Source organism: Trichoderma asperellum, chromosome 7 (assembly GCF_020647865.1).
Source record: "Trichoderma asperellum chromosome 7, complete sequence".
Classification (NCBI taxonomy): Eukaryota; Fungi; Ascomycota; class Sordariomycetes; order Hypocreales; family Hypocreaceae; genus Trichoderma; species Trichoderma asperellum.
The window spans coordinates 2,404,765-2,427,660 of record NC_089421.1 but is presented as its reverse complement, the minus strand read 5'-3'; the positions used below and the strand labels follow the sequence as shown (position 1 = coordinate 2,427,660).

Here is a 22,896-nt window from a genome sequence, read left to right as displayed (position 1 = left end):
TGGGAGTACATGAGGTGCAAGTGCTTGGACGATAATAAGCTAGATTTGGTCCGCTAGAGTAGAAAAGCACCGCTCGAAATTGCGACAAACATAGCTCAAGAGGCATACGGGGACATACACATTCATTCAATGTTTATATGCATTCATTCTTTCAAGTTAAAAAAAAAAATCCAGTTCGACTTAATCTAACAAATTTGTAGCGAGTTCCCTCCGTTTCCTCGCTCGTCGACCCCGGGGACTTTTGTTTTCTTCCATTACAAGAGAAAAAACCCTCTCTCCTTAATCCCATGCAAGCACACAAGAGAAAAACAAAAGGGGATTCTTGTTTAAAAAAACACCCAAAACTAAAAAAAGTTTGTCAAGAGAGATCATCAAATTTGGACGCCCCTTCCCCTTCGTTACCAGCCCAAAACTACTCCCTTTCCCCTCATCATGCTCAAAACTATCCCCCAATCTAGCCCCTGACGGCAGCTCCCAGAGCTCCGCCGGTGAATTGTGTGCCACCAGCCTGTCGCTGGGTGTTGCCGCCACCACGGGGGCCTCCTCTGCCTCCGCGTGCGCCTCCTCTGTGGCCTCCACGGCCTCTGCCGCCTTGTCGCTCAAAGGCATTTGATGTGCCCTGGGTGCGCTGCTCGAGCGTCCGCTCGTTGGTCTCGATAAGGGCGCTAGCCTTGTCTGATAGAGCGAGGGCGAGGGACTGGAGTCTGCTGAGCTCGACGCCCTTGCGGAAGATGACGTTGTTGGTGACCTGGTCGAGGGAGGCGGCGAGCTCCTCGTGGCTGATCATCTTGCTGATGATGGCAGCGACCTTGGTGGAGTCGAGCTCGAACATGTTGCTGAGAGTCTCGACGGCGAGGGTGTCGTAGAAGGGGGCGTAGGTGAAGAGGTATGTTCGCAGACCCTCCTCCTGGATCTGCTTGGAGAGCATCTCCTTGATCTCCTCAGTGTTGGGCATCAGATCCCAGATCTTGATGCTGTGGATGAAGCTGATAGACTTCTTCCACTCACCGGCGGCGAGAGCCTTGGAGGCCTGCATGACGTGGTCTCTAGTGTTCTCAGGAGGTCCGGTGAAGATTTGTCTCTCGTGGTACTCCAGCATACGACGGTAAGTCTTGCTAATGACACGCTTCTTTACGTCGGGGGAAGAGCCGGTCTGGGCCAGGAGAGGAATCTCCAAGAGCATGCTGCAGGTCAAGTACACGCACTCAAGCAGCTCGAGGTTGATGTGCATGTGGAAGGGCAGCTGGCGCTGCTTCTCCAGGCGCTCCTGCTCGGGAGAGACCTGGCTGTATCGCTGCATCATGACGCCCTGAGCGAGCAGCTCCTTCTGGCGGCCGCTGCCGCAAATCTCTTGCAGGGTGTTCTGAGCATCGTAGATGAGGCCCTTGCGGAAGGCGCAGAGACCGACCTGGACGAGAGTTCGGTTGTAGAGGATCTGGCTCTGGATATCGAAGCCAGTGACGGTCTCCTGCAAGTGTGACATGAGCATCATGTCACGAGCCTTGTAGTAGTCATCGTGCAGGGCAAGGAAGTAGACTTGGGAGAGCAGAGCTCGGGCACGGAGGATACCCTCGCTGTGGGTGTAGAGGTAGGCGCAGAGGATGTTGACCAGCTCTGAAGGCTCCTGAGCCTCGGCACGAGGAGTGGTGGTGGAGTCGACATTGTCGCCAACAGCCTTCCAGCAGTTCTCCTCGAAGGTCTTGACAACTTGAGCAGGCTAAAGTACAAAAGTCAGTATTGACGTGTCCAAGTAGCATCGTGGATTTTCTTCTTACCTTGAAGTAGACGTGCTCCAGTCTTCGCATGATAATGCGGTTGACGCTGTCCTGGGGAACCTCGATGGTCTCATCCTTCTTCAGTGTCTCGTAGTAGAGGAGGCCACGGAAGATGACGTTGTACAGGGCACCCTCATCTTGCAGGCGCTCAATGTACTCTGAGGTGTGGGGGTCGATACTCTGCAGAGATCGGTGCAGCTCGTCGTCGAGTCTCTCGATGTAGGAGACGATGCTGCCGGCAACCTTGATGTACTTCTCGCCAGGCTGCAGGGAAGGGGGCTTCTCGTCATCATCCCACTCCTCAACGTTCTCGAGCACGATGTACTCGGGAGTGTTGGCGAGAATGGTCAACAGCTGGGACAGCTCCTTCTCAGCAGCCTTCCAGTGCTCCAGAGGCATGATGTTGGTGGTACCGCTGCCGAGGTCGAATCGGGCAGAGACCAGAGTCAGGAGAACACGAATCTGCTGGTAGGGGGTGTTGGCGATTTCGTTGAGCTTCTCCATGACCTTGATCTGGTCAAGTCTGTCGGTGTTCTTCTTTCCACGAGTCTCCATAATGCCTCGCAGGTGCTTGAAGATGCTTTCAGGGGTGTACTGGAGAGTACGGCCGCCCTTTCCAACGGTGGCGAAACCCTCATCGGCGAGCTCCTCAGCACCAGCAACATCCTCGAACTTGACGGCCTTGGGGGCCTTGGCGACAGGGACCTCCTCTTCCTCCTCGTCTGAAGACCACAGGTAGGTGTCCTTGTCCTCTCGGTAGGCGGCAATCTGGTCCTGGTAGTCCTTGTTGGTCTTCTTGACCTTCTGCTTGACGGCGTTGAGGGCACGAGCCTGGGTGGCGTTCATCTTCTTCGGGGTGACCTTTTGCTTCGCAAGAGCCTCATTGACGGACTCTTCGATCTCGGCAATGACCTTGATGTAAGGCTTGGGAATTTTGCTGCCGGCGGGCAGCTTGGTAACCTGTCGGTTCAGCTTGTCGAATTCTACCCAGAAAAACTATTAGTGTTGATGCTCGACCACCCGCGTTTGTCATCGCTGCCATACCATTTGAGATCAGAGTCCAGTCGCCGTTCTTCTGGCCGTTCTCAATCTGCTTGATGGATGTCTCGAGCTCGTCCAGTCGCTTGACCTGCGCGCTCTTGACCTTGTCTCGGACCTCATCGTCGCTGCCTTCGCTATCTGACTGGACGTTGTCTCTCAAGAATCGGAAGGCACCCTGTTTCTGGTCGCCGGCCTCCTTGTCGTCGGCCTCCTCGCTCTCATCTTCGGACTGCTCGAACTCATCAGATTCCTCTTCAGACTGTTCCTGGTCGAGTTCCTGATCCTCTTCTCCGGAGTAGAGTTCTTCCTCGTCGCTGGAGCTCTCGCTGGAGCTGTCGTCACCGCCGCTGCGGAAAAATCGAGACATCTTGGCGGATCTTTGTTCTCGGTTTTGTCTGGTTACAGTGTTTCTCCTCCCAGGTCGAAGAATTCAAGAGCCAGGCCAGGGGCTTCGATGACTCTTTCGAGGTGGCGGGGTTGGTTCAAAACTCGAGGATCAAAAATTCACTGATTTTTGGTGGGAGGTGGGGCGGCGTCTTGGGGCTTAGCGAGTGCGCTTTGGCTCTGGGCCGTCTGCTGAGGTAAGGCGAGATCTGACCACTGGCGTGCGAGCCAGGAGTGCTGCCGGATATTTGCCGCCCGTGCCTGGGCCTGACATCAGCAGGCGGAAATAGACGGCTGGATAAGACTCTCGACGCCCTCGGCAAAAGCCAAGCTTGAATCTTTTCTCGTCCTACAGCCACGCCAGCAGCAGTGCCAGCAGCACCTGCATCGCAATTCATTATGACGCCCCTACGCTGCGCAGACGGCGCCTCTGCTGCTCGATCCTTTGTCCAGCTCGCCAAGCGACGGTATTCGACCGCTAATACGCACGTACAACAAACACCTCTGGAGTTCCTTGTCCCGCGCAAAGCATCTCACTCTAGACGTCGTGCATCGATTGCGCCGGCTTCCAGATCCTCAGCCTTATCAATAGGCCGACAGTCTATGACCCGGTCATTCACAGCATCTGCCCCCCAACTCGCCACGATATGCGTACAGAACCCTCTGAAAGATGAAGACGGCAAAGATATGGTGCTGGAGATTACCTCTAGAGCAGCCCAGGTATGACTTTCGCTGGGATATTGGGCATTTCACACTTTACACATCGACGGTATTGCTTACCAGTCATGCTTGTAGCGCCTCTCCGAGATCATGGTCAAGGACAAGAACCCGAACCTAGCTCTGCGAATCCGAGTTGAGAGTGGAGGCTGCCACGGCTTTCAATATCTGATGAGTCTCATTACGATGCCTACGGGAGAAGCACGTGAAGCATCCACCATCGTTAGTGAGGAGGACAGCATCTTCCAGTACGTTCCGGATGAGGGCAACTCCTCTTCCTCGGAAAGCAGCCCCAAGGTCATACTAGACGAACCTTCTCTGGAGCTTCTCAAGGGCAGCAAGGTGGACTTTACGCAGGAGTTGATTGGGTCACAGTTCAAGATTGTCGACAACCCATATGCGTCAAGCAGCTGCGGATGTGGGACAAGTTTTGACATCAAGATGTAAAGCGTTCTTCTTATAAATCCTCCTGTACACTCACTGCATGCTCAGAGGTGGAGACTCTGACTAATGATCGCCACTTATATACTTATGAATGATTTCAATGGGTCAAGATATACTACGAGAGCGCATAGAATGCATACAGAACAGAATAGTTATTTATCACAGTAGGCACATTTCAAAAGCTCATTTGAGCATCACACAGCATGGAAACTCGAGTGTCATTCATCGAATAGTCAATTATCAAAAAGCCAAGTCGTGATACCAACGCCGAGCAACCATGCATGATAGGTATTTCCCTAGTCCCACTCCCAAAAAAGACATCCATGAACCCCATTTTTAGTTTTTATTAACTTAGTTCATCTGGCGGATGAGGGCGTTGATAGCCTCCTCACGGTTGCCAAGGTCACCACCCTCGATGAAGTGCTTGAACTTGCGGGGGCGGAAGCCACCAGTGGGGTTGCTGAGCTTGAAGGGCCACAGGAAGTTGGCGGCCTGCTTGAAGTTGGGGCCAACGGTGAAGATCTCGTGGACGAGATCCTCAACGCAGATGATGCCGTACTTGCCGAGGTTGGCCTCAATGATGGAGTTGTCGGTGAGGGCAACACGCTGCTTCTCGACCTTTCCGTATCCACGCTTGTAGATGAGCTCCTTGACGGACTTCAGGTTGGGGTAACCGTAGGCGATCCAGGGCTCAACGATCTTGAGCATCTCAGTGATGGCCTTGGTGACCTTCAGGAAGACACCGTTGTTGATCTGGAGAAGACGGAGCAGCTGGAGGACCTTGCGGGGCTTGGGGGGCATCTTGTTGATACTGCAAAAACTGTTAGTAACTGCTGTTTATTATACACTTTTGCAGATTAAAACATACCCCTTGATACGGACGACGAAGATCAGCTTGGCCTCAGCGGGGATGTAGGCAGAGTCGTCGGCCTTGGCGGCACGGCGAAGGCGGATCTTCTCACGCTCGGCAGCGCGGTACTCCTGGACGTACTTCTCGGCACGCTTGAAGATGACGCCACGCTTCTCCTTGTTGGCCTATAACAGTCTTGTTAGCAATATGTTACAAACAATGACTGCAGCATGTTCAAAGATGTTCCGAAACAAAATATCAGACCCGAAAGAAGGTTAACATTAACGACATCGACACAAAGTGTCTAGTTTAATGTGGTATGTTGTGCATCATGAAGTCATGGGAAAACTCAGGAGGGAATACATACAGCCTTGCGCTTCTCAACAACGGCAGCACGCTCAGCGCGAGCCTTCTCCTGGCTCTTGCGCTTCTTGAGGAGAGTCTCAGGGACCAGGATCTGGTCGTTGGTGGGGACGGTGCTATATTCAAACTCAGATTAGTACGTAGTCCGCCATACAAGATGTATGGAACAGAGCGCCGATGCAAGAACTGTAGCTGAAATGCGACATTCTCGACGAGGCTGACTCGAGCTGAATTTAATCGGTGAGAAGGGGCAGCATTGGCAGCATATTCCAGCAGTGCGCAATTGAAGCCTTGATTGAACTCATCCGACAACGCCTTAGACAAGAAGGAAAACTCGTCCAAGAAATGGTTCATCGCAGGCAGAGACAGACTACAAGGCCATTTTCAGACCTTGAGCCCAATTGCCATAAAGCGACAATGGATTTAAGAGAGAAGACGCAAAAGGCAATTCTTCATCTCCAACACCCCGTGACGCCGTCTCTCAGCTTGTAAAACTGAGGGAGAAGTCTCGAGAGGGATCGAGCTGGCAGGCCGAATTTCTTTTCCCTGTGTCTTCTTTTTCACGAGAAAACCCCAGAAGAAAAGATTTTCATCGGCTGCCCAGCGAGAGGACCACGACAATCTGCAAACAATCGAGACCGGACATTCTGTCCCGTATCGCAAAAAGCGTTCAGGGAGGAATCACATACGCGGACATTTTGGCGGTGGCTGATGGCGATGTCTGATTGTATCGTCGAAGCTGTGCTTGAAGAGAAGAAAGAAAAAAAAGCCAGGAAAGAGAGAAAAGAGGGAACAGTACCTCGTTGGTGGAGCTCACTACATGTTCCCCACTCTCAAAATTTTTGGTGGGTAGGGCAGGGCTTTAGAGCAGCAAAGCATTGCTCCGCCAGACATCTTTTTTTTTTTTTGCGCGCAAATCACCCCAAATTTTTTGTGTGCCTGTTTTCTGCCGCGCCCCACCGCCTCTAACCGCCCTCGCTCGCAGAACCACTACTCCGGCGCAAATCATCACGGCGCCTCTTCCTCTTTTCCTAGCTCGTCAGTTCTCAACAGCCCCGTGACGAAAAGCCAGACCGTCGCCGAAAACTTCAAAATGCCCCCCAAGAAGGTCGCCGCTCCTAAGGAGAACATCTCCCTGGGCCCCTCTGCCCGCGATGGTATGTGGAATTGGACTTCAATTTGTGTCGGAGAGAAAAGTACAGGTCTTTTTGCGCTTTGGATAATTTTTTGGTGGTTGCTGCGAATGAGGGGCAGCTATCTCGAAATTTATACATTCGCAAAAGATATGACTTGAAGAAGGAAGAGTACGCGGAAAATGGAAGACAACATGCTAACAACAATGCCACAGGCGAGCTCGTCTTCGGCGTTGCCCGTATCTTCGCCTCCTTCAACGATACCTTCGTCCACGTTACCGATCTGTCCGGCCGTGAAACCATCACCCGTGTCACCGGTGGCATGAAGGTCAAGGCCGACCGTGACGAGTCCTCCCCCTACGCCGCCATGTTGGCTGCCCAGGACGTCGCCGCCCGCTGCAAGGAGCTCGGCATCAACGCTCTGCACATCAAGATCCGTGCCACTGGTGGTATGTTTTTTATCCATGAGGTGTTCTATATAAGAATTGTCAGAAGACTAATGGGATATCCAATAGGTAACGGTACCAAGACCCCCGGCCCTGGTGCCCAGTCCGCTCTCCGTGCTCTGGCCCGTGCCGGCATGAAGATTGGCCGCATTGAGGACGTTACTCCTACCCCCTCCGACTCTACCCGCAGAAAGGGTGGTCGCCGTGGTCGTCGTTTGTAAACGCTGTATTTTCTTTGTCAAGAAAAAAATACAACATTTGCATACCTGGCCTGGCTTTGGTTTGGGATCAAGGCGGGAGTTGCGCTATCTGGCTCTTTTATGTGGCGTTGAGAAAAAACGAGGAGAACGGCCCTTGAAGCCTGGTCTCCAATTCTACCATTACGCTCGAGTTCTTTTGTCCTTTGTCTTTCATTAGAGAAGGGAGATTGCTTGGTGTTGGTGCAGTAGACAGTTACAATTTCGCCCGAAGAAGGCTATGAAAAGTTATCTTCCTGTCAGACCAAAACTCTTCTGTGATATGTGACATGTTGTGATTTTGAGTTTAAATGTGTATAATGACCTCATGAAGAATGCATAAATCAAGTCGAAGCAGTATATAATCATTAGCTCTATTTGAACCCTCTTTCTAGCATCTGGTATAGTATCTCAGTTCTCCTAATGAAATAAACCTTAACTCCTCGCTTAATGTCAAATTAGAGTATTGAAGCTTATGGAGCATGCGAAGTTCTCCAGAGTATAAAAAAAATTTATCAAGATTCACTTGAATCCTGGTTTCAACGACCACATACCCCTCCCTGTGCTGCTCACCCGGTTCAACACTCCAACCGTCTCCAGCGCGGCCTTAAACTCATCGCTCTGCTTCTTTCCAGGGCAATAAGGATTGAAATGGTCCACCAACATCTTGCTCGGGACTTTGCCTCCCTGTCGATTGATAAAAGTCTTAATCATTGGAATGAAATCCTTCGCCTTCAAGTTCTTGTCAACTCCAGGCGTTCCTGATCGAGAGCTGCTGCCGCTGTCCAAGCCTTGACGGTCGGCAAGGTTACTCATGATACCTGCTGAACTTGGACCGCCGCGACGACGGTTGCCGCCCGGTCGACCACCTGTGCCAACCTCGCCAGTCCATGTCACTGTACCAATTGGCACTCGGCGAGCTTCCTCTCTTGAATGTCGAAGATGAGCAGCGGCCTGTCGAGCAACCATGTTTGCCTCCTGGCGAAGAACAGCCATATCGGCCTTCATCTTCTGCGGCCCATTGACAATCTGTTCATGGTCGTAGGCGCTGTTGACGGATCGCGCAAAGATACCCTCCAGCATACGCTTCTCTTCGTGAACAGATGGGTCTTCTTTGACTTCTTCCATGGCCGCGACTAGATCTAGATTCTTCAGCTCGCCCTCATTTTTAACCTTGCCCATCTTCCCAATGGGCATCAATGTCTTCGCATCAGAGTTATTTGCATTCTTCTTCAAGTTTACCTCTGCCCCTTTGAAGACTTCGCTTCTTGCCGCCGCAGCATCTGTATTCTTGTCAAAGGTAAATAAGTCGTAAAGGTCTGAGAGGTCGTAAGAACTTCGCTGCTTCGGATCCTTGAGTACTTTGTTTGTCATAAATTGCTTAAAGATTTGGCGATGATAAATTTTCTCTTCGATTGTGCCCTCAGTCATTAGTCGGTAAATCTTCACAGGTTTGCTCTGGCCCAATCTCCAAGCTCGCTCTCGGGCTTGCAAATCAGTGGAAGGATTCCAGTCTGGGTCGAAGATGATGATTCGGTCAGCGCCAGTAAGGTTAGTTCCCAGTCCTCCAGTTCTGGTAGTCATGAGAAATACGTGAATGCCGGGATCAGTGTTGAACTTGTCAATCATCGGTTGTCTTTGATCGATGGGTGTTTCGCCATCCATTCTCAAGTAAGAGATTCTGCATTCTCTCATACATTTCTCAATTATATTGAGCATCTGTTTGCCTTGCGAAAATAACAACATCTTGTGTCCGTTTGGTATCATCACTTTTTGCAGTAGATCTTTAGTGAGCTGCAATTTTGCAGACAATTTCGGATTTCCATAGTCGTAGCCGGGCTTGCTCGAAAGAGACTTGTCAAGCAGGTCGGGGTGATTGCAAATCTTGCGAAGGATATCGATCCCATAAAGCGATTGGCGCTTCCTATTCAAGATGGCAGCAACTTCATCAGAGCCAATGAATCTCTCATATGCTTTGCGTTGGCTTTCTGTCAACTTGCAGAACAAAACTTGCTCTGTCTTTTCGGGAAGATCTGCAGCTACGTCGACTTTCAGTCGCTGAAGCAAATACTCGCTAATTGTCTCTTTCAATGCCTCAGCGCATTTCTCAGCAGTCATTACTTGTAAATTCGACGCGTTCGCATAACCTCCTTGTCGAATAGGAATCTCGAATTGTTGTTTAAAGTTGACAAGAGTTCCTAAACGCATCGGATAGATGAAGTCGAAGAGTGACCAAAGCTCTGTCAAGTTGTTTTGGACTGGAGTTCCGGATAGAATGACTCGGTTGGGCGTGTTAAGCTCTTTGCAAGTAACGGTAATTTCAGCATTTGGATTTCGGATTTTATGGCCTTCGTCGAGAACAGCATATTCCCATTCAACGTGCAATAATTCGTCAGCATAGGTTTGAAGGCCAGTGTACGTCGTAACCAAGACATGGCCTTTCTGGACTACTCCTCTAACAATTCTTCTTGCAGCCTTTTCGGATTTGGTTGCCATTGGGCTAAAATGCTCCACGTCGTACTCGTCTTCCGCAGTAGGGTTAAGCATTCCACTGCCAGACGAGTGCAAAATGGAGACACGCAGAGGTGGCCACCAGCGATGGAATTCGCTTACCCACTGGCGAAGGAGCGTAGCTGGAGCGACTACAATGACTGGCTTCTTGAGCTTTTTGCTGTAGTGCAGAGCAGCGATGAACGCAATAAGCTGGACAGTTTTACCAAGACCCATTTCGTCTCCGATGATCCCTCCAACGCTCTGCTTATACAGCTCAGCTAGCCATTGTACGCCTGTCTTTTGGTATCCAAACAGCGACGGGTAGATGTCGCCTGGAAGTTTAAGATCGTCGGTAAAATAATGGTCCGCAACTCCAGGAGCTGGCTTAAACCACTCCTTTTCATCGTCATCACTATCTTCGGGGTGCGTAGCGGATTCGGTTTGACGTTTGGCTCGCCTCGCTCGGCCTCTTCGGTCAACCCAGTCCTTAAGTCGCCTTTTATAATGAGCTTCGTTCCCGTCATCAATCTTACTAAGATCGATTTCATCTTGCTCAGCGGCCTTTTCTTTTATTTTAGCTTTTCGACGTTGTTGGCGAACAAGGTCATCTTCCGTTGTCTGCTGCCACATAGCCGAATCGAGGGATTCTGAGCCAGACGTATCTTCCGGTTGAAAATCCGCAGATGGCTCGCGCTCAGTTTCTCTTTGCACCTTTCTCTTCTTCCGCGGTCGAAGTGAGAACTCAGCTTCAACTGCAGTTGTCTTTGGCGCCGGTGGCGGTGTTTCTTCTTCAGCAAACCCAGGGCGTCGCAGTAGCTGGTGAGACTGCGGCCCTTCACCAGCCTCATTGCCAAGTTGCTCAGCAGCAGCCTCTTCTTCAGCGTCTAAGAGAGTGTCGGCCAATTGGCCCTCGATACCGGCAGGGCGCGATCCTCCGAGCTTGGAGAATGGGGTGATCTTTCCAGTTCGGATGAGGTATTCACGATTACTTTCTCCAGGCAGTTTATTAGACTTGGTCTGGCTTATGTTATGTAATGGATCTTCCTGGTGTCGTTTCTGCATTCGCGATTCGAAATCAGCGATATCTAGGGTAGCTTGGCTGATTTCTTGTTCGAGCTTGGTTATCTCATTTTGTATGGTTCGAGACTGGTATGGATTTCCAGCAGCTTTTTCCAAACGCTTCTTGTCCTTGTCAAGCTGTGATTTAAGCCGGTCCCGAGTCAGCTCCAATTTGACTATCCGATTACGATCTTTCTGGTCTTCAGCCTCCATCAGTGCCGCATTGGCCTGCATGGTAATGTCCCGTTCTAGTTCAGACTGGTCTCTCACGGTCCCAGAAAGATTCTTCAACGCATCTTCTTCACTAATCCCGATGGGTGTTTGATCTTCAGCGTCGGGATTTGGCGTCGACTCATTTTGAGCAGCCGCCATCATTTCGCTGTTTAAGGCACTGCGGCCGTCGCCATCGTCGTTTCTTTCCATCTCACTTTCAGAATCCATGATGTTTGCCTTTCCAATAATCGCCAGCCGCGAGGGCTCCACAATGCCTGAGATGCCAAGGAGCTCACGGTTGCGACGAAATCGACGTGCTGACGAGTGGAAATTCTATGTCCGGGCCTGCCGAAACTTTTTTTCACCCTTGGACCATTATGCCATGTCCTTTTACTGCAGTTTTTTGTGACGAAATAAAAGTTCAGAGAACTGTGATGAAGATGCAGAAAAGTGAAAAAATCGTAATCGCCGGCGAGCGTTCACGAAGATCAATGATTCAAGAGCGTTCACCTTTTAGGCAGGGGTGGCAAAGGAGCGAGGCGGTGATTGGTCAGCATGACCGGGATCCACACCATTGACTTCAGGCAGCACGACCGCTTCTTTGCAGGGGCCGTGTCACGTGCCTGTGGAAGCGCTTTACAGGAGCTGAGGCGGAACTCGACAAAATGGTTAATGGCGAGATTACAAGATACATGCCAGTCATATATTACAGATGTACTGCTTTACTGGTATGGTATCAATTCGTGTATAGGGGGAAATTTAGAAGGAGAAAAACGACATTAGATATTGTTCTTACACGTGACCTTGCAAGTACAATCTACAAGCATATGGTGCTGATATACATTTTGAGCTAACCTACATATATTTACTCTGCGTGTGTATTACGCCCTTATGCGTGTATAACTCATTACGGCTACGTCTATTGCCAAGTCTATTCTCATTTTCAAGCCATAAAAATTTCCAGCAGATAGTGTATAGATTTAATCATTTTCGCCCTGAATTCAAGCTCATATTCGCCAGTAGTATTTTCCCTGCCAACAATAGGATCTTAACCTAGACCTGCCCCTCATCTCAGCAGCTTACATAAATTTGAGTAAAGCCGTGCTCTTTCACTCTTCCATCTGTACAACTTGCAATTCAACTTCGTTGCTTCCGTTGAGTCCTCGATATGGCTATTTGGACAAGAATAATTTCTCATCGCCCTCAGATAGCAACAAACAAATTCTGCTCAAAAAATTTCATCAAGCCTATGGCGGCTTACTCCACGCGGCCATCATGGCTCAAATCCCTCCTAGATGACACAAACCCTGCCCCTAAGCTATATGCTTGGAGTCCAGCCAATATAGACAGCAATATCCGTTCCGACCAACCCATTTCTGACAATCCAGATGGCCGCATATTCATCCTTGGAATAGGTAATCTGGGTCGCCTCTATGCCAGCTGTCTTTCCATGCACTCTCCCCGTCCTCCAATCACTCTCGTTGTACACAAAAAGGAGCTTTTATCCCAATGGGTTGAAGGCCCTGGGCTGGAAATTATACGCCTGGGGCAGCTTTACCGCGGCAAAGACGAGTTCCAGATCGAGTGGTGGACTGAGGAGACACCTTCCCAGGGCCCTGTCCGAGAGGTTGCCAATGCGAACAAGATTCGCAACCTTCTCGTCACAACCAAAGCTGCTGCTGCCATGCCTGAAACTGATAGACTCCGACGATATCTCGATAGTAGCAGCAGTGTGGTGTTTGTCCAAAACGGCATGTCAAAGCTATGGCCACCTCATGGACAAGAATACATATCCAACCGGTATCCCAATGGCGATGGGCCTAATATTTTGGCATGCGTCACAAATCATGGTGCCTATTCAGAAGGGCCGTTCAAAAGTGTTCACGCCTCGCCAGCTGACTCTACTATTGGGCCTGTTCTGTTGAATGAGAATACTCGGCAGATTGCACCTAGTGTAGCGTATCTTACAGAAGCTATTACAACGGCTCCGGCCCTCAACGCAAGGTCTATATCAAGAGCTGACCTCTGGGTCTCGCAGCTTCAAAAATTGGTTGTAAATGCTTCCATAAATCCACTCACTGCCATTCTTCGTTGCAAGAATGGCCGCCTCTTTGAGGATCCTGATGGCGTTACCGCCAAAGTTATAGACCGCCTGCTCAGGGAAGCGAGCGGTATACTTCAAACTCTTATAAATCATCCTAGCAGCACCGATATTCTTGCTTCTTCCGATAAAAGTACTCAATCGCTGGAAGCCTTGAGAGAAGAGCTCACTGCACGTTTTTCCTTTGATCGACTTCGTCCAATGCTCTACAAGATTGGCGAGATTGTCAAAGAGAACTCTAGTTCTATGCTTCAGGACGTACGAGCCGGGAAAAAGACAGAAATTCGAGACTTCAATGGTTGGCTGGTTGAGACTGCAGATTTTCTCAACCAAGATAACAGTGGCCAGCAACCAATTTTAGATGCGTCTTGTCATCAGGCTTTGGTCAGTCTAGTAGAATCGGGCGCTGTTATGAATGAAGAAGAGCTGGGAAAGCACATTTTGTCATCATAAATGTATTTATTTATTTATTTAATTGAAACAGAATATTGTACATAAAAAGATAATGTTGACTGTCGTTTACTTCCAATTTGAGTCTCTGCACCTAGTCGTTAACCCAATTTTCTTTAAACAAAAAAAAAAAAAATTAATTGTCATTTGCAAATGAAAATGGAGAAGCATCGTCAACTTGGATATTGAATAGCTCCCAGACTCGATCGCAGCATCCCATTGGTGTAACCCCATTTCCAACTCTCTGCGCAACGTTCCGCCATTTCTCATCTTCATAACTTTGTAGAGCTTCTAGAAGTCTCTGGTCCTGAATTTGAAGCCGGTTAAATATTGCCCATTATAAAGTAGTGGAAGCGTAAGTAGGATGAGATAATTACCATTTCTCTGGTCCAAGGCATAGCCTCGGCTCTCAACTTTGTGCAATAACGCACTTGCAATGTGCCTGAATTGCGTCCTGGGAAGAAGTCGGCAATTTGTTTCCAGGTGAGATGTTTCTGTTCCTTGAGCTCGATCAAGAGCTGGTCCTCCTCCGGCGTGAATCTGATCCTGGGTCGTTGTGGTCGTCTTGCGGGAGACGGCATCCCCTCTTTCCCAACTAAGCTGTGCAAGCTGTCACTGTACTCTTCACGCATTGAGCTCCACTGTTCTGTCTCCGGTAGACGGTGGTGATGGTAAGAAGGCTGAGCGCGTGACCTACTACTGCCTGAAGCTCCAGCAAACTCGTACGCGTCTGAATAAGATCCGGCGTATGTATTTCGAACGCTATCATAGCCAGTTGGTGATAATGAGCTTACTGAGCTTGCATCTTCTCGGCAGTGCCTTGGGTCTTCATCCATGTCCACAGCGGAATAATTACGGTGGTAAGGTGATGTTGTTGGGTCATATCCCCCATTGTATAGACTTCGCCTTCCGTTGTGATCCATTGTTAACTTGTTGACTGATAAACTGGTAGTTGATCTGTGCTGCTTGGAATCAATCTCTCTTCATAGAGGAGTCATTATGAGATAGATATATAAAATATCCGTGTACACAAATGTAGCAATTGAGAATGCTTTCATTTCCTCCCCCTTTCTCAACACCAGTGCAAAATCGAAGGGTATAATTTTGCCACCGCTTCTGCACCTGCTTAGAATCCATGTTCATGCCGTTGTAAGCCAAACGCATAAGTTTCAGCGATACGGACGATGTTGGATGTGTGTCTTTACCACAGCTCTACTGAAGATGGCTAGCCGTCCCGAGGTGAATGTAGCCAAAAATATAATAGCTTCTGATAATCCAAAAGTGGAAAGAGGATCAAGCCAATTAGTTTGATAATGTGAACTATAACGGGGAAGATGCGTGGCGAATTTCCTTTTTGGGCACCAAATCAATTCTTTGCATAAACGTCAAAACGCCTATACCAAAGAAGGTTTACCGACAAAGAAGATCAGAGAGCCTGTGCTTCGGCCTGTGCTAGTATATGCCGTGTTTAAGCATCCGTAAGCCTCGGTAGGGAGATCGAAATTCTGTGATGGGCTCGTCTAAACTTGAGCATACATGTGTGAGGTACTACACAGATCGGAGGGACTAATGCAACTCATTAACATCTGATCTACGAGCAGATGGAGGGCTGGCAATACGACGGGCTATAATCGGAGGTATTATTGTATTATTGAGGTGGTAGCAGTGACGGCAGGAAAATGGAGCAGTTGCAGCGCGATACGCCTATCAGATTGGTATGCAATCCTACAGGGGCTGTGAACTTGGGGCTGGAATCGCGATCCCGGTGTCAAGTCATAAATCTATCAGACTCGGATCAGAGGCACCGAGCCGTTCGCATAACTTGTGAGACTATTTTGGAGGGTTTGCCGAAATGAATTTAATGCGTAGCTTCAAGAGGGCTGCTTGACAAGTCGGGATTGGAGCATCCGATCGTAAAACTCGGTGATCCCGTCTCGGCTTACTCCGCGCAGGGATGGTCAAGTTGGGAAGCTGACAAGGCGATGCACACATCAATTGACACTAGGCCTCAGAAGCGGTCTACAAACTTTTGCGTAGACAATAACATTCACAAATATCGGTGCCTGGCCATAGTGCCGCATCTCGCACTTACATGGTAAATGTGCCTGACGATGCGATTATAATACGTCATACAGAATTGCATTTCACACATCTCAAGATTCGATTATAAGTGTAGAACTTATGAATGTCGTTTACAGAGCTCTAGGAAGCTCAACATATGTACAGAGAATATTAGGCAGGTTTCGGGCTTAACTAATTCTATTGTGAGATGGACAAAAAGATGCGCCTCGTGTATTGTTAGAACAATAAATCTACATTTTATGAAAAGGTAAATATGTTATGATGCCCAATCAAAGACAAGCGTCGAGATGCCGCCGCCGAAGATTACATGTTGCATTCAGTGGAACCTCTCTTTGGTGGGAAACAAAAAAAAAAAAAATAGAGAGAATTATACACGCAACATAATTATTACACACACTGCCATTATGCTACTATATGTAGTTTACATAAGGTAGTGTTTTTTTTACCCCTTATTACTACTTCTACTTCTACTGCTTCTACTACCAGGTAGTTCTACTACTTTTCATAGCTTTAATGTATTTTTATTTGGCGAAACCTTCTTTTCTATCCCCCCCTGCCTGTAAAAGAATAGTATAAAATAGTTATTTGCGACATTTTATGGGGTACTTTATCAATTAGGCTGCGAAATACATCGCACGAATTGTACAACGTGCAGCCCCCTCTTCAAAGCTTGACCTATACAATAAATTATACAGGGATCCTCACAGCCAGGCTACTGCACGAAGTTCACTCTTAACCAATTGCCAGCCTTATCCGCCGCACCAAGCCTTCCTCTGTAACATACATTGCCTTGAGCAAAGCATATATTGCCTGCCATTACTGGATACACGTGTCTTCGTTATTCATGAGTACGTGTCACAGCATACATGCATGCATGGTAGTGACGCAGATATAAAAGCCCTTTGGGCTCATCGTAGCTATTGTGTTTTCATTCAGACATTCGTGCCTCAGTATAATGCAGCTTTGCCAAATTGGAATGAAAAATGGCTAGTTTTCGCGAAATGAAGGACATTGTAGCTGGAAACAATGCGACATTCATACAGGGCGACTTGCATGCGACATTTGACGAGGGTACGTTTCTATAATAGCCATAATCTCAGGCATTTGCATTCTGACTGACTAATAATTCTCCTAGACGAAGATAGGCAGTTTCTCGGGAAAATCAGTAAAACGGACCCGTTTTACGATAGGAAACGAATATTGGATTTGAAAGGGCCCTTTTTGCATGAATCCTTTGAATGGATTCTGAATCATGATGACTTCCAGAAGTGGCGCAATACTAAAGAGAGCGGTGCACTTTGGATCAAAGGGGATCCTGGAAAAGGAAAGACAATGCTCCTATGCGGCATTATTGATGACCTGGGAAAGAATCCTGGGATAAACTCCAACTTCTGCTACTTCTTTTTCCAAGCAACAGATAATAGAATCAACAGTGCTGTTGCTGCTATTGGGGGGCTTATCCTTTCACTCCTCAAGCCGCGCCAAAAACTCGTCTCTGCCATTCGCAAGAAATTCGGAGATACAATAAGTCAACTTAGCGGGCCAAATGCATGGCAGGTCCTCTGCGATATATTTGAGACAATTGCGCAGAATCAAGAATTATCAGATATTGTCTGTATCATCGATGCTCTTGACGAATGTGAGAACGACGTTAGATCGCTCTTAAATCTTATTGTCAAAACAACCGGCCACGTCAAATGGTTGCTTTCAAGTCGAAATGTGAAAGATATAGAGCGAAGGCTCCGAAAAATCAAGAAATCTCAAAGGCTCACCTTAGAACTCAAAGCAAACGCTGAGTGTGTTTCCCAATCCGTTGACGCATACATCGGTTGTTCCATTCAAGATATTGAGGCACTGGAGGGAGATGGAAAACTCCAAATACAAACAGCAAACACCTTGAAAATGAAGGCAGAGGGAACCTTTCTCTGGGTATCGCTTGTCATTGAACTGTTGCGTGAAACAGATCGTCGAAATATAGCAGACGTGCTGGAGGAGCTGCCTATTGGTTTGGAAAACCTTTATGACCTGATCATGGAGCGATCTACTCAAAAATCAAGACACAAAGATCAAAATATCTGCCTGCTCTCAATTGTCACCACGGCCGAAAGGCCTCTTCGGCTTGAAGAACTTCGTGAGTTTATAAAGCGTCAGTGGAAAGGTTATAAGACGGACTACAGCTTGCACGATATGAGTGACACGGTCAAAGACTGTGGGTCTTTTTTATCTATCAGAGACGACACTGTCTATTTTGTTCATCAATCCGTTAAAGACTACATGGTAGGAAAAGCCGCCAAGAGCATTTTCCCTTCAGGAATCGCATATCAACATTCTGAAATGTTTAAGAACTCGTTATGCGCGATGTCTTGTATTCTGACATACGATATATACAATATTAAAGATCCCAAGACTGAGGGGACTAAAATCACTCGACCTGATCCTGATCCTCTAGCATCTATGGTATACTGTTGCACGTTTTGGGTCGAACACTTGGTTCAAAGTTGTCAACTTGAGAAATCTAACGTCGAAGAACATCTAAGAGAGAATGGAATTCTTCACTGTTTCCTCAAGGTCAAATTTCTATGCTGGTTAGAATCTTTAATCCTTCTGAATGCGGTTGAGCAAGGGCTGGAGGCTCTAAACAAGCTTGAAAGCATTACGGCAAGACGTTGCGAATACAAGGGTAACCAATATGTCATTGGCGAAACGACGCACGCGTATGGAGAAAGGAGGAATAACAGCCTTGAACAATTTATCGATGACGCTTGGCAATTTATCCATAATTGCGAAGAATATGTGCGCACATTTCCTTTACAGCTTTATTACGCAGCCTTTGTCTTTGGGGACAGTGATAACACAATCAATAAGACATTTCGACAGGCTATCCATGCTAAATTTGGATACCTGCCTGTTTTTACAAACAAGCCACGCAGGCGATATTCCCGCCTACAGGTTATAAAATCCAAGCAGCACTTTACATCACTACATTTTTCTCCCGACTCGTCTCTATTAGGCTTATTACATTACGACACCCTTTCTTTTTGGAGACCAAAATCAGGCGTGAGAGAATTTGAATTTCAGTTGAACTTGGATGAAGAAGGAATGGAAATAAATTTTGAGCCTGACACGAGCCATCATATCGCTTTTTCGTCTGACTCAAGTCAATTAATCTCCGTGTCGAGCAAAGGTGTCGTGCAAAGATGGTCCATCAATAACCGGACACAGATAGAACAATCTCGCCTGAAGTTTGTGGACGGGACAGAAAGGGTCATTGCCCTATCACGGAACGGAGATCTGGCGGCATCAGTCAATGCCGGCGATATCGGACAGTTGACTATCTGGACGACCAAGACCGGTGCTCAAAAACAGGCAATTCGTCTAGGAAATACGCAAAACATTTTTGGTGCAGCTTTTTCATCTGATTTTGAATTAGTAGCTTTGATAGATGAGGCTCGTGTCGCAATTTATTCCGTCCAGACTGGGAAAGATATAAAGCATCTTCAGCGGCCACCTCAACGATGGGCTAGCGATTGGTATGATCTTGAGTACAAAACACAATCTCAATTCTCGCCCAATTCTGAAGTGTTTGCCTACGTATATGATAAACACAATATTGAGCTCAGGTGCACCAAGACATGGACAATAAAGCACCGGGTTACGTTGGAAAATACCTGGTTCTGCCCTGCGATTTATCAATTTGCATTCTCACCCGACTCTGCAACTTTTCTTATAGGTACTCCCCTAAATTTAATGCTTGGAAGTACTGCGACAGGCCAATTCCAGCAAAACATTTTCATAAGATACGCTTATAACTGTTTTTTTTCCCTAGGCTGGAATGGGACAAAGCTGTCGTGGCTTCTAGCCACTGGAGATGAAAGGGGAGATGTGGTTATTTGGCGCGTTGGCAAAGCTGAGGCATTGACCGAAGCTGACAATAGCCTTTACTCTAAGTCTATTGAGCATATATCGGTAGATTCAAAATTGGTAGCGGCAATGGATCATCAGGGCTGCGATATCAACATAATCGCTGCAGAGAGTGGGAAGGTAGTTCGGGTGATCAAAAGTGGGAATTCGTCTGAGTGGTGTAAGCCATGCTTCTCTACCAACTTAGATTTTGTTGCACGACGAGTCGGAGACAAAGACGATGTCCAGATTTGGGATGTCAACACGGGGAAAGTCATGCAGGTGCTCCAAGGCCCAGGCTCTAAGCGGACGAAGATAGCCTTTTCATATGATTCGAATTATCTGGTCGCAGGGTATGAAAAGTCTCAGAGACATGTCAGGATTTGGTGCGTGAAATCTGGCGAGAATTTGTATAAATTCGATACTGATAAATTTCCCTATACATTTCACGCGGTGGCGATTTCTCTGGGTTCGAGATTCGTTGCATTAAGCAATTCTCATGAAGTGCAAATCTGGGAGCCACCTATAGGCCACTGTGCGCACAGATTTGAAGAGTGGGGGGGTGATTGGATGGTGGAGGATATCGCCTTCTCTGCTAATTCTGATTCTACAGTTCTTGCTGTCATTAGTAAAGATTCTCGTTCCAGGAGAAAGGTGGAAATCCGGGAAATCGCTACTGGTACTTCCTTGTTCAGCGTTGAAACTAAAGATTTAGGTGATTGGTTGTTATTTAACCCTGTTACGGGTGATATCCTGACTGATCGTTGCATTTTTAAAAACTCCTCATGGGAGCATTGGGACAAACTTTCGCGACAGTGGCACATGGGTGGAAGTTGGATTTGGAGAAGTGGAGAAAGTATCATATGGATACCAATAGAGTTCTGGATTGGTGATAAAGGGCCGCCAACATTATCGGACTCATTGCTGGTATATACAGACCGCAGAAACCAAGTCACAATCATCAAGTCTCCCAGCTCCCCTGGCTTGAACAGAACAGAAACAAGGGTGCTGGATTCTAGGAATTCCAGTCACCGTGATTTGGGATTAAGCGATACATCTAATGTAAATCCGGGGGACCTGGTCGGCGAAGACTGTGATTCAAGCACAATTAAAAAAAGAAGATCAGGGTGGTTGTGCGTTTTTGGAGCTACTAAAGATGCAATGTCCATCTTAATTAAGAGTTTATTGTTGATAACTTGGTTGTCTATCATTTACTACCTTAGCTGAGTTTATAAAGATACAAGTCTCTCACACTTAGGTACAAGATACAGATAACAGAAACTAGACAGAAGGTATCTATTCAAATTGACTAGCGACCACAACCAAGAGGTAAAACTCATATTATCAAGTTCCATTCCAAGTCATATCGCCTTGAACGATCCGCACATTGTCGCCAAATGTATTTCCAGAAATGCTCCGAGTGCTATTCCCTTTACCCTGACCTGCTACTGCATTAGCTTAGAGAAAAATAGTGAGTAGAATATATGAAATCTCACCACCACCATTGAGCTGAGCTGCAACTGGACGTTGACCCCCATCAGTTACAATATAGCGGTCTAAAATGGCCTTCATCACACTCGCAGCAGTAGCAGCCGCAAAGTCTTGCCATCGCTTATTCTTATGGCTATCCGCATAGTCGCAAACGCCCTTGACCACCAGGCACGGGACTTCATCCCACGCTCCAGCGCCCTCCATCTCGAAGGCAATGAGATTATGCTTTTTGGCAATCCAGTCGCGGATTTCCCCGCTCTTCATCACAGTGTTGCCGGAGCCTATCCGTCCAATAAAGATGGTGGAGCTAAAGTTGCTGTCGTCTTCAAAGGGCATGTCCTGCTTGACAAGCTTGGCCGCTTCGCACCCAAGATCGGCGCAAGATGTCATGGCAGCCAACTCGCAAGTGCTGTCGCATTCACTGCAGATGTCGCATGATTTTACGTGCCGATGAACGTACGCCGGCAAATACAGCCTGTTCTCAGCGATTCCCGGATACTGGTATTTTGCTCGTCGCCGCTTCTTCGCAGCAGCGCTTTGCAGCTGCTTCAAGTACATTGCCGACTTGGTTTGCAGCCTGTCTCTCATAAGCTCCGTTTCAAAGACGGCCAGCATCCCGCGGATATCCTTGTTTGCCCTCCCAAGGCTGTCTTCAACATTCTTCTTCACTTCGAAATGCCCGGGATACTGTCGACCAAAGTCGTACTGGACAATCGCCTTGCTTACGACCACGTCGCCCAGAAACACATCGTAGTCTGCGATTTTGGGCACGCCGCCGCAGATGCCGACAAGAAAAACGAGCTTGAGGCTACAGTAGCTGGACCGTAAATTTGCGGTCGCAGATGCTGCGGTGTTGGTTCCCATGCCTGGGAGCACGGCGAGAACCACATTGTGTTTGCCGAGTCGGCCAGTTATGTAAGTGTTGTTGTCGCCGCTTGTTCGGCCAAACTGATCCCCCTCTTCGTCCCAGAACTGATCAAAGAGCAGCGTGACGGCATCGGCCTCGCTCGGCAAGGCACATATTACGGCCACGTGAAAGTCGTCTCGACTTGTGGGCTGCGTGAATTGAGCCATGAATACTCGCAGCAGGCAGACAGGCTGCTTTGGACTGGTGATGTTCCGAATCACACGCCCAAAGGCTCACTTAAAGGCTCACTCTTTGTTCCTCCAAAGCCTTGCTGCACCCAAGCGGGGTATGCTGCGGCTGAGATGCAAGTATCGCCGAGTAATTGGGCGTCGGGCTGAATGGAACATTAAGGCAGACTACCGATATGCGATTTGTAGGGATTAGGCTGCTCTGATCAATGATTGGTCATTCATGTTTCAAGCAGCCTGCTGGGTGAGCACATACATACACATTCGATGTATGATAATCTGTAATGTCTTTGTAAACCGCTCAATCGCCTCGGACGTCACCTATCAAATTTAGCATTACAATTGCTTGTAGAAGGATTTTTATATAACAAGTATTCTGGTTTGGTGCGGCAAGATTGAGGCTCAGAGTCGAGTGGGTCTGTATCGTCCATCTTAGCAGTAGATATTGATTGTTAGCAGAATGTGTGCTCAAATCTACAGTCTCGAATAGTGCTGGCCTATAAAGACGAGCTACTCTAGCTGTCTATCAAAGGTGTTTGCTCCGCTGGAATAGGACAAGATGATACGCCCATAAGCACACTAGAGCTTTCATGGTGGAGAGAGCTTTCCGTCGTGCGTAGATG

At 47.9% G+C, this 22,896-nt stretch overlaps 9 protein-coding genes across 9 annotated transcripts; 4 read left to right on the top strand and 5 right to left on the bottom strand.

Moving 5' to 3' along the window:
- Positions 1-110: 110 nt before the first annotated feature.
- On the bottom strand, positions 111-3,334 carry NIP1 (Translation initiation factor 3 subunit c). The gene is made up of 3 exons (XM_024902726.2): positions 2,820-3,334; positions 1,776-2,758; positions 111-1,717 (listed from the first exon to the last, which is right to left on the bottom strand). Exons 1-3 carry the CDS (start codon positions 3,181-3,183, stop codon positions 455-457), a joined length of 2,610 nt encoding a protein of 869 aa, XP_024758057.1. The 5' UTR covers positions 3,184-3,334; the 3' UTR covers positions 111-454.
- Positions 3,335-3,541: 207 nt separating this feature from the next.
- Positions 3,542-4,609, top strand: TrAFT101_011512 (uncharacterized protein). Its single transcript, XM_024900848.2, has 2 exons — positions 3,542-3,920; positions 3,996-4,609. Exons 1-2 carry the CDS (start codon positions 3,600-3,602, stop codon positions 4,362-4,364), a joined length of 690 nt encoding a protein of 229 aa, XP_024758058.2. The 5' UTR covers positions 3,542-3,599; the 3' UTR covers positions 4,365-4,609.
- On the bottom strand, positions 4,466-6,411 carry RPL7 (60S ribosomal protein L7). Its single transcript, XM_066129283.1, has 4 exons — positions 6,264-6,411; positions 5,579-5,690; positions 5,230-5,396; positions 4,466-5,172 (listed from the first exon to the last, which is right to left on the bottom strand). Exons 1-4 carry the CDS (start codon positions 6,269-6,271, stop codon positions 4,713-4,715), a joined length of 747 nt encoding a protein of 248 aa, XP_065985415.1. The 5' UTR covers positions 6,272-6,411; the 3' UTR covers positions 4,466-4,712.
- A 139-nt stretch (positions 6,412-6,550) lies between these two features.
- On the top strand, positions 6,551-7,711 carry RPS14 (40S ribosomal protein uS11). The gene is made up of 3 exons (XM_024902055.2): positions 6,551-6,731; positions 6,923-7,156; positions 7,223-7,711. Exons 1-3 carry the CDS (start codon positions 6,668-6,670, stop codon positions 7,372-7,374), a joined length of 450 nt encoding a protein of 149 aa, XP_024758060.1. The 5' UTR covers positions 6,551-6,667; the 3' UTR covers positions 7,375-7,711.
- A 199-nt stretch (positions 7,712-7,910) lies between these two features.
- On the bottom strand, positions 7,911-11,610 carry TrAFT101_011509 (uncharacterized protein). The gene has a single exon (XM_024908646.2). The coding sequence runs from the start codon at positions 11,380-11,382 to the stop codon at positions 7,912-7,914; it is 3,471 nt and encodes a 1,156-aa protein (XP_024758061.1). The 5' UTR covers positions 11,383-11,610; the 3' UTR covers position 7,911.
- A 649-nt stretch (positions 11,611-12,259) lies between these two features.
- On the top strand, positions 12,260-13,768 carry TrAFT101_011508 (uncharacterized protein). Its single transcript, XM_024910124.2, has one exon. It carries the CDS (start codon positions 12,323-12,325, stop codon positions 13,706-13,708), a length of 1,386 nt encoding a protein of 461 aa, XP_024758062.2. The 5' UTR covers positions 12,260-12,322; the 3' UTR covers positions 13,709-13,768.
- Positions 13,769-13,841: 73 nt separating this feature from the next.
- Positions 13,842-14,628, bottom strand: TrAFT101_011507 (uncharacterized protein; the record flags this gene model as incomplete). Its single annotated transcript, XM_024898731.2, has 2 exons — positions 13,842-14,012; positions 14,083-14,628. 2 exons carry the CDS (start codon positions 14,626-14,628, stop codon positions 13,842-13,844), a joined length of 717 nt encoding a protein of 238 aa, XP_024758063.2.
- Positions 14,629-16,705: 2,077 nt separating this feature from the next.
- Positions 16,706-21,020, top strand: TrAFT101_011506 (uncharacterized protein). The gene is made up of 2 exons (XM_066129282.1): positions 16,706-16,858; positions 16,923-21,020. Exons 1-2 carry the CDS (start codon positions 16,771-16,773, stop codon positions 20,912-20,914), a joined length of 4,080 nt encoding a protein of 1,359 aa, XP_065985414.1. The 5' UTR covers positions 16,706-16,770; the 3' UTR covers positions 20,915-21,020.
- On the bottom strand, positions 20,852-22,540 carry TrAFT101_011505 (uncharacterized protein). The gene is made up of 2 exons (XM_066129281.1): positions 21,184-22,540; positions 20,852-21,129 (listed from the first exon to the last, which is right to left on the bottom strand). Exons 1-2 carry the CDS (start codon positions 22,250-22,252, stop codon positions 21,032-21,034), a joined length of 1,167 nt encoding a protein of 388 aa, XP_065985413.1. The 5' UTR covers positions 22,253-22,540; the 3' UTR covers positions 20,852-21,031.
- Positions 22,541-22,896: the final 356 nt, after the last annotated feature.

Bases quoted from the DNA above. Each gene is read 5' to 3' on its own strand.
- TrAFT101_011505 (XM_066129281.1), bottom strand. From the start codon at position 22,252: ATGGCTCAATTCACGCAGCCCACAAGTCGAGACGACTTTCACGTGGCC. The intron at 21,130-21,183 runs GTGAGATTTCAT...ATGCAGTAGCAG, and splicing joins AGCTCAGCTCAATGGTGGTG to GTCAGGGTAAAGGGAATAGC.
- TrAFT101_011512 (XM_024900848.2), top strand. From the start codon at position 3,600: ATGACGCCCCTACGCTGCGCAGACGGCGCCTCTGCTGCTCGATCCTTT. The intron at 3,921-3,995 runs GTATGACTTTCG...TCATGCTTGTAG, and splicing joins TTACCTCTAGAGCAGCCCAG to CGCCTCTCCGAGATCATGGT.
- TrAFT101_011508 (XM_024910124.2), top strand. From the start codon at position 12,323: ATGGCTATTTGGACAAGAATAATTTCTCATCGCCCTCAGATAGCAACA.
- RPS14 (XM_024902055.2), top strand. From the start codon at position 6,668: ATGCCCCCCAAGAAGGTCGCCGCTCCTAAGGAGAACATCTCCCTGGGC. The intron at 6,732-6,922 runs GTATGTGGAATT...ACAATGCCACAG, and splicing joins GGGCCCCTCTGCCCGCGATG to GCGAGCTCGTCTTCGGCGTT. The intron at 7,157-7,222 runs GTATGTTTTTTA...GATATCCAATAG, and splicing joins CAAGATCCGTGCCACTGGTG to GTAACGGTACCAAGACCCCC.
- NIP1 (XM_024902726.2), bottom strand. From the start codon at position 3,183: ATGTCTCGATTTTTCCGCAGCGGCGGTGACGACAGCTCCAGCGAGAGC. The intron at 2,759-2,819 runs GTATGGCAGCGA...TTTTCTGGGTAG, and splicing joins CTGGACTCTGATCTCAAATG to AATTCGACAAGCTGAACCGA. The intron at 1,718-1,775 runs GTAAGAAGAAAA...TTTGTACTTTAG, and splicing joins TGGAGCACGTCTACTTCAAG to CCTGCTCAAGTTGTCAAGAC.
- TrAFT101_011509 (XM_024908646.2), bottom strand. From the start codon at position 11,382: ATGGATTCTGAAAGTGAGATGGAAAGAAACGACGATGGCGACGGCCGC.
- TrAFT101_011506 (XM_066129282.1), top strand. From the start codon at position 16,771: ATGGCTAGTTTTCGCGAAATGAAGGACATTGTAGCTGGAAACAATGCG. The intron at 16,859-16,922 runs GTACGTTTCTAT...TAATTCTCCTAG, and splicing joins GCATGCGACATTTGACGAGG to ACGAAGATAGGCAGTTTCTC.
- RPL7 (XM_066129283.1), bottom strand. The intron at 5,397-5,578 runs GTATGTATTCCC...AGACTGTTATAG, and splicing joins TTGTTGAGAAGCGCAAGGCT to GCCAACAAGGAGAAGCGTGG. The intron at 5,173-5,229 runs GTATGTTTTAAT...CAGTTTTTGCAG, and splicing joins TTCGTCGTCCGTATCAAGGG to TATCAACAAGATGCCCCCCA.